General features: G+C 45.4%; 1 protein-coding gene across 1 annotated transcript; it reads left to right on the plus strand.

The window, feature by feature from the left end:
• The first annotated feature begins 2171 nt into the window (after positions 1–2171).
• On the plus strand, positions 2172–8252 carry LOC123774837 (SUMO-interacting motif-containing protein 1-like). The gene is made up of 2 exons (XM_045769496.2): positions 2172–2224; positions 6656–8252. Exons 1-2 carry the CDS (start codon positions 2172–2174, stop codon positions 8250–8252), a joined length of 1650 nt encoding a protein of 549 aa, XP_045625452.2.
• Positions 8253–9085: the final 833 nt, after the last annotated feature.

Raw genomic sequence — 9085 nt, forward strand, 5'->3', positions numbered from 1 at the left:
TTCATACTGATTTTTGTGTCATCTGCAAAGGATGATACGAAGCTGTGACTTGTATTTTTGTCTATATCTGATATGAGAATAAGGAAAAGCAGCGGTGCAAGGACTGTACCCTGAGGTACAGAGCTTTTCACTGCACTTGGACTAGATTTTATATGGTTGACAGTTACTCGCTGAGTCCTGTTTGACAGAAAACTGAGTATCCAGCGTCCTACTTTACCGGTTAATCCCATTGACTTCATTTTGTGTGCTATCACGCCATGGTCACATTTAACGAAAGCCTTTGCGAAGTCCGTGTATATCACATCAGCATTCTGTTTCTCTTCTAATGCCTCAGTGACTTTGTCGTAGTGCTCAAGTAGCTGTGAGAGGCACGATCTTCCCGCTCGAAATCCATGTTGGCCTGGGTTGTGAAGGTCACTGGTCTCCATGAAATTGGTGACCTGACTCCTAATCACTCTCTCAAATACTTTTATGATGTGCGATGTTAGTGCAACTGGTCTATAATTCTTTGCCAATGCTTTGCTCCCTCCCTTGTGTAGAGGGGCTATGTCTGCTACTTTAAGTGCATCTGGTATCTCCCCCGTGTCCAAGCTCTTCCTCCACACTATACTGAGTGCCTGTGCTACCGGCACTTTGCATTTCTTTATAAATATTGAATTCCATGAGTCTGGACCTGGGGCCGAGTGCATGGGCATGTTTTCAATTTCTTTTTCAAAATTTAGTGCGCTCGTGTTTATATCAGTTATATTTACAGGGGTTTGAATATCCCGCATAAAGAAATTGTCTGGATCTTCCACCTTCATGTTGTTTATTGGAGTGCTAAACATGTCCTCATACTGCTTTTTTAGGATTTCACTAAACTGAAGCTGCTCTCTCTATTATATTTATTGGTTGCCATGTTGTTTTTATCAAACTCCTGTCTAGGTCTTCTGTCATTTAGGGGAGGGTTGTAAATGACTACCACTATTATCTTAGGTCCACCAATTGTTATAGTTCCTGTTATGTAATCTCTGAATCCGTCACAGTCCGGAATTTCCAACTCATCAAAACTCCAGTCCTTCCTTATCAGCAGGGCCACTCCTCCACCTCCTCTCCCTTCCTTCTCTTTCCTTACTATATAGTAGTCCTTTGGAAACACATCATCTGTTATGACTCCTGACAATTTTGTTTCCGTGAGTCCTATTACATCAGGGTTTTTCTTCTTGTGCCCTTTCTGCCAGTTCACTTGCTTTATTGGTAATCCCATCAATGTTTGAGTACATTACCTTGAAGCTCACTTTCTTATATCCAATTTCACCCTCACTCCCCACAAGTGTAGTAAGTTGTTCCATGGTCATTGCTACTTGGGCAGGCTCATCCTCCTGCGAGGTAGTCGCCAGGGGTCCAGTGGGAAGTGTATTGGAGGATGGAGGGCTTAGGCCCTGCTCAGGCCTGCTTGGGGCAGGAGGAAGTCCTGGGGATGAGGGAGCAGGGAGTCCTGGGGGTGAAGGAGCAGGGAGTCCTGGGGGTGAGGGAGCGTGCCCTCTCCTTGGGGAGAGGGCACGCCCTCCTGCGGTGTAATTGACAGGGGTTTGGGGGGAGATGAAGTGGGGGATGGAGGGGCTTAGGTCTCGCCTGGGCCTACTTGGGGTAGGAAGAAGTCCAGGGGCTAGGAAAGCAGGGGATACTTGGGGTAAGGGGAGAGGGAGGATTTGGGTTATATGATGGGCATTGTGCAGGGGCAAGGAAGGGTTCGTGCTGGGGGATAGGGGGGCCCTGGTTGTAGGAGAGTGACTGTCCTTAGAGCAGCTTATACAGACATAAACATGTATATTGCATCTAAGATATGTAGGCCTGGAATGAGAGGTGTGATATCAGAAAGGCTGTAATTCTTTTAACAGTGTGATGTTCATGTTTGTTGTCATTCCATAAAGAGCAAGAAGCTTAAAGAGTACTTGCTTGTCTATTAGAAGCAAGCACTCCGCATGTATAGGTGCAGTGTATCATGTCACTGTGGTGTTGGCTTGATGGCTGGTGCAGTGTGCTGGGTGTTCCGTCGTGGTCTGGTGGTTGGCAGTCATGATGGCTGGTGCAGTGTGCTGGGTGTTCCGTCGTGGTCTGGTGGTTGGCAGTCATGATGGTTGGTGCAGTGTGCTGGGTGTTCCGTCGTGGTCTGGTGGTTGGCAGTCATGATGGTTGGTGCAGTGTGCTGGGTGTTCCGTCGTGGTCTGGTGGATGGCAGAGTGTAAGGTGGTGGTAGTTGGCTACTGACGCCTGGCTTGGTGTGCTTGTTGCCTCGCCCAGGTCCAGTCTGCTGTTGTCGCCGTGTCTGTCCATTATTTGGGTGTTGTTTGTGAGTGTATCTATGGTGAAGGTGTGGTTATGTATAGAGACTATAAGTTTCTTAATTGGTCTTTGCTGCTTGTGCATTGTCAAGCGTATTGAAATGGATGGTGTTGTCTTGCCTATACATTGAATTTGTTGGGGCTGACAGTCCCTAAGTGGGCATGTGAAGGCATAGACAACATTCGTCTCATTCAAGGTATATTGTTTGGTGTCAGGAGAGTTATTCATGAGCAAGTTGACATTCTTTTTGCTCATATAGTATATTATTTGCTCAATCATCTGGCTGGTGTCAACCGGGGTCACACTGCTATCAGTAATGTTTTTCAGGTTTCCCGCTTCCGCCTTGTGAACCGTGGAGGAGTTCTTGTAGAATATTATAATAGTAGGGACCGATAATGAACTGTTCACTGTTGTAGCTGAAGTCGCATGGTGAGGAAATCAAGAAAAAGAAGTTGAGCCGCATGCGACTCACCTTCAGAGTAACAGAGAACATAATGAGGACATGATGAACACACCACACATCAGAAGATGAAGAAACGACGACGTTTCGGTTCGTCTTGAACCATTATTAAGTCGTGTGTATCAAGACACACTCGACTTGATAACGGTCCAGGAGGGACCGACACGTGGTCGTCTCCTCATCTTCTGGTGTGTGGTCTGGTCATCATATCTTCAGCCACGTTATAGTGACTCATCATCAACTAATGAATATGTGGACTGAAAGCAAAGTTAAACAAATGATTAATTATAAAATAAGATATTGAGAACTTACGAACTACATGGAAGAAAATAACATGAAAATGCTAAAAAAATAAAAAAAATATGCGATGAAACAAAAAATCTAAATAGGAGTTACGTAGTGAAGACACCAGCATTGGCTCCCGTCTCCAGCTTCACAATATACTCTCCACGGATCTCGACTCAGACCCAACTTCTCAGACTCCACCTCTAGCTCCTTGTATGCCAATACTAAACACTAACTTACGTTTTCCGCTCAATTCACCAATTCAGTGTGAAGCAGTTTAGAGTCCAACTGTATTAGGCTCAACCCCCAGGGGAGGGAGGGTGGTAATTATCAGGGGAAAACGCCAAGCCAATGCTACCAAGATTTTTATCGTTGCACACAATGATACTTTCTGTATCTTACGAATGTTTAATGAAACACGTCTTCTCACATAAATAAGTGTTCGAATGAACATTGCATCTCTCATGTGAATAGTTTCACTGTTTCATGCGAATACAGTTTCCCTGACAGTATGAGACGCATTTCACCAACTGAATCATAACGAATATAAATGATTATCTCAGAATTTATATTACAAAACACTCATATGTGCGGAATATTTTCAGAGGATTACTAGCATTTCTTGCTTATTTACCATTAAAGCTATTCTTCATCAGAAACCTTGTTCTACAATTATATTGTTCATTTGTTATACTGTCAGTAAAAGTCAAGCGTGTCGTACACGTTCTGTAGATAAACTAACGTTATTTTTAACTTTTAAAATCACTTACTAAAAGAATTTCAGAAAACATTTAATTTTTTCTATAAAATTACAGAGTGAATACAACAATAATTATAATTACTATTCAATGTTACAAGTATGTAATACATTATACACGACAAGGTGCTTCGATTTTGCGCCAGTTTGGCTCATCTACACACGGAATATTAATGTTTCAGAGCCGCTGGGCTGCATTGGTGAGCTTCAAACACCAAATAAGTTTTATATCAAGATTATTTTTTTTAATTCTTTGGAGCAATGCCGAAGTAAAAGGAATTTACAAAAGAATAATAAATTGGTTTGGACAATAAAAACACAATGATGATTCATGGCTTTTGTTTGCTAACAATTCCTTGATTGTTGGGCAAGTATGATTGGTGTATATCACATTCAATAAAATACTTTTAGTTTGTGTGTTCAATTGATAGCTATTTTCAGTTTGTATGTGTATCGGTCTGTGTACTTACGTAGTTGTGAATTTCAGGTATTTACGCCTTTAATTTTATGTTCCGTTGTTTCTGTATTCATATATAAAACGCCATCCATATACAGAAATATTCAAACACTGTTTCATATCTATGAACAAAAATGTGCATTCACCCACCCACACACACATGCACTCAATACTGTCGATGACACAAATGAACAAAGAAACATAGACAGCCCTTGCGACAATGTCAAACATTAGAACATAGTTTTGAAACCTAAACATTAACTAAACCTAAACGGACTATCTCTCAGGAAAGAGGCAAATGAGTGCAGTATCTTTCGGAAAGATGCTAAATGAGAAAATTATCTTTCAGAGAGATACTCTTTCTAAAAGAGTATTAGACTAAACTCTTAAAGAATTAGACCTGATTTACATTACAAAATGAAAATGACTGACCTCCCAGTAGATGGTCTGATAATAGCTAATTAGCTGTAACTCCAAAAATTGCATGAGTATGAGAATACCCCAGAGAGAGAGAGAGAGAGAGAGAGAGAGAGAGAGAGAGAGAGAGAGAGAGAGAGAGAGAGAGAGAGAGGAGAGAGAGAGAGAGAGAGAGAGAGAGAGAGAGAGAGAGAGAGAGAGAGAGAGAGAGAGAGAGAGAGAGAGAGAGAGAGAGAGAGAGAGAGAGAGAGAGAGAGAGAGAGAGAGAGAGAGAGAGAGAGAGAGAGAGAGAGAGAGAGAGAGAGAGAGAGAGAGAGAGAGAGAGAGAGAGAGAGAGAGAGAGAGAGAGAGAGAGAGAGAGAGAGAGAGAGAGAGAGAGAGAGAGAGAGAGAGAGAGAGAGAGAGAGAGAGAGAGAGAGAGAGAGAGAGAGAGAGAGAGAGAGAGAGAGAGAGAGAGAGAGAGAGAGAGAGAGAGAGAGAGAGAGAGAGAGAGAGAGAGAGAGAGAGAGAGAGAGAGAGAGAGAGAGAGAGAGAGAGAGAGAGAGAGAGAGAGAGAGAGAGAGAGAGAGAGAGAGAGAGAAAGGAGAGAGAGAGAGAGAGAGAGAGAGAGAGAGAGAGAGAGAGAGAGAGAGAGAGAGAGAGAGAGAGAGAGAGAGAGAGAGAGAGAGAGAGAGAGAGAGAGAGAGAGAGAGAGAGAGAGAGAGAGAGAGAGAGAGAGAGAGAGAGAGAGAGAGAGAAGAGAGAGAGAGAGAGAGAGAGAGAGAGAGAGAGAGAGAGAGAGAGAGAAATAGAGAAAGAGAGATAACCTGAGGCAGGAAGACAGACAGAAAAACACAAAGACAGATCTAAGGGACCTGGTTTGACCTGGGACACTTCACATTTGTCAACCTCAATACCGAGGATAATAACATTTCATTCAACTGGATACTAGGAGCCTCGAACGCCCGTCATCCAGCATGGGAGACGAGCGCTCTGTCTCTACGAGCGGGAAAGGCATAAAGTTCTAGTTTGGGCCACAGCTTAGTGCCTCTGTATGTATATATATATATATTTTTTTTTTTTTTTTTTTTTTTTTTTTTTTGAGATATATACAAGAGTTGTTACATTCTTGTACAGCCACTAGTACGCGTAGCGTTTCGGGCAAGTCCTTAATCCTATGGTCCCTGGAATACGATCCCCTGCCGCGAAGAATCGTTTTTTCATCCAAGTACACATTTTACTGTTGCGTTAAACAGAGGCTACAGTTAAGGAATTGCGCCCAGTAAATCCTCCCCGGCCAGGATACGATATATATATATATATATATATATATATATATATATATATATATATATATGGTTCTCATAATCTTATATTGACGTCTAATTGGAACAGTCTACGAGTGAAGCATGAAAACAATTGATAATTAACACGACTTGTAGGTTTGTTTGTGATAGGAGGAATCAATTTGTCATTATAGTGATTTGCAGAATGACAAAGCCACACGCGCCCATAGACACCGTATTGGTTTTTCCCACCAAATCCTTTTCGTTTTTTCAAAATATAATGCCCAGTTGTTCCTAAGCGCATCCTCTTTCCTTTCTCTCTCTCTTTCTCCCTCTCTCTCTCACGGAAAAAAATATATTGAATGTCTGGCTCGACAGTCTTAGAAGAGAGGAAGCGCTGAGCTTCTGTTTCCGGCGCAAAATCTGTGCTCGAAACACGAGGTGCTTTTACCAGAATATTTGCAATACAATAAAGGTCAAACTCACTAATATTGAGGATGACTGTAGAGGACAACATTTATATAACTCATTAAATCACAAAGATGCTAAAATATATATTAAAATTTTACTTTCTGTTTATTATGGATTAATCTGTGTATAATTAAACAATATATGACAAGAAACCGCTTGTGTTCTGCTATATTCTCTCTTGCACATTAATAGTACCTACCTTACAATTTGATCAAAAGGTATATCGCTGCAATCATTCAGGGCGGCGCTGCAATCATTCAGGGCGGCGCTGCAATCATTCAGGGCAGCGCTGCAATCATTCAGGGCGGCGCTGCCATCATTCAGGGCAGCGCTGCCATCATTCAGGGCGGCGCTGCAATCATTCAGGGCAGCGCTGCAATCATTCAGGGCAGCGCTGCAATCATTCAGGGCAGCGCTGCAATCATTCAGGGAGGCGCTGCAATCATTCAGGGCAGCGCTGCAATCATTCAGGGCGGCGCTGCCATCATTCAGGGCGGCGCTGCAATCATTCAGGGCGGCGCTGCAATCATTCAGGGCAGCGCTGCAATCATTCAGGGCAGCGCTGCAATCATTCAGGGCAGCGCTGCAATCATTCAGGGCAGCGCTGCCATCATTCAGGGCGGCGCTGCCATCATTCAGGGCAGCGCTGCAATCATTCAGGGCGGCGCTGCAATCATTCAGGGCAGCGCTGCAATCATTCAGGGCGGCGCTGCAATCATTCAGGGCAGCGCTGCAATCATTCAGGGCGGCGCTGCAATCATTCAGGGCAGCGCTGCAATCATTCAGGGCGGCGCTGCAATCATTCAGGGCAGCGCTGCAATCATTCAGGGAGGCGCTGCCATCATTCAAGGCGGCGCTGCTATCATTCAGGGAGGCGCTGCCATCATTCAAGGCGGCGCTGCTATCATTCAGGGAGGCGCTGCTATCATTCAGGGCGGCGCTGCCATTATTCAGGGCGGCGCTGCCATCATTCAGGGCGGCGCTGCTATCATTCAGGGAGGCGCTGCAATTATTCAGGGCAGCGCTGCAATCATTCAGGGAGGCGCTGCCATCATTCAGGGAGGCGCTGCAATTATTCAGGGCGGCGCTGCCATCATTCAGGGCGGCGCTGCTATCATTCAGGGAGGCGCTGCTATCATTCAGGGCGGCGCTGCCATCATTCAGGGCGGCGCTGCCATCATTCAGGGCGGCGCTGCCATCATTCAGGGCGGCGCTGCCATCATTCAGGGCGGGGCTGTCATCATTCAGGGCGGCGCTGCCATCATTCAGGGCGGGGCTGCCATCATTCAGGGCGGGGCTGCCATCATTCAGGGCGGCGCTACCATCATTCAGGGCGGCGCTGCCATCATTCAGGGCGGCGCTACAATCATTCAGGGCGGCGCTACAATCATTCAGGGCGGCGCTACAATCATTCAGGGCGGCGCTACAATCATTCAGGGCGGCGCTACAATCATTCAGGGCGGCGCTACAATCATTCAGGGCGGCGCTGCCATCATTCAGGGCGGCGCTACAATCATTCAGGGCGGCGCTACAATCATTCAGGGCGGCGCTACAATCATTCTGGGCGGCGCTACAATCATTCAGGGCGGCGCTGCCATCATTCAAGGCGGCGCTACAATCATTCAGGGCGGCGCTGCCATCATTCAGGGCGGCGCTACAATCATTGTGGGCGGCGCTGCCATCATTCAGGGCGGCGCTACAATCATTGTGGGCGGCGATAAAAAACATGAAATAGAGAGACCAGACACAACAACCTCACAGTCACCTCCCAACACTCACGGGAAACCCTCGACACCGGGACGAAATGGACCCTGAAGATGCTGAAAAAAGTAAACTCATTAGGGTAAAGCAAGACCCTGGAGCGACAGGTTTTGTATTCCAGCATTGAAAAATACTTCAAAAGAAAATGCTTGTGCATCATTGCTGAGCGACAGATCCTTCAGGAGCTCAAAACGCCTTATGAGTTGCATTAGAAGGCAACTCATAAAAATTAGGATTCAGATATGGAATAAGAAAACCATTAATTTTATTAGATTATGACTAGAGCTATATTTATATGTTAGAGCTACGCAACTCGTAGCCCATTTCATATTATTAATTCAACTACGGAAAGCGCACCTTGTTGGTAGAGGAAAATATTCGCTTGCAGAGAGAAGCTCAAAGACTTTTAATGAACAACCTATATTTTCTTGTCTGAGGCCATGTTACGGACCCGAGTCCAGCGTCGGAGCACGGAGCAGTGACGACAACGCCATCTGTGAGTCCGGTCCCGAAACCCCCTCCAAATGGACAACGCCATCTAGTGAGGACGGGATATACCGGCCACAGGTGCTGGATTCCCGTCTTAATCAGCTCGTAACATAACAGCCCGCTGCTGACCTCTGGTGAGGTGGCGCTTAGACAGCAACGCCATCTATGGAATGAAGAGGTGGACGTTTGTGTCTAAGCCTGTAAGTGAGATGCCCTAGAGCGTCCCAGTATTAATGACGTGTCTGATTGCAGAGTCGGCCTGGGACTGCTGTATTGGACGATGGACCAGTTTACCCAAGGCAGCCAAGGTCTCTTCACCAGTCTGTTTTGAAGAAGCTGTGAGTCACCCCCGGACGAACTCTGTTGAGAGTATTAGCCTGCCTGTGGCGTGGCAGTGT

Source organism: Procambarus clarkii, chromosome 84 (assembly GCF_040958095.1).
Source record: "Procambarus clarkii isolate CNS0578487 chromosome 84, FALCON_Pclarkii_2.0, whole genome shotgun sequence".
Classification (NCBI taxonomy): domain Eukaryota; kingdom Metazoa; phylum Arthropoda; class Malacostraca; order Decapoda; family Cambaridae; genus Procambarus; species Procambarus clarkii.

Coding starts and splice junctions, on each gene's coding strand:
- LOC123774837 (XM_045769496.2), top strand. CDS start 2,172: ATGGTTGGTGCAGTGTGCTGGGTGTTCCGTCGTGGTCTGGTGGATGGC. Junction 2,225..6,655: donor GGTCTGGTGGATGGCAGAGT/GTAAGGTGGTGG, acceptor TTTGATCAAAAG/GTATATCGCTGCAATCATTC.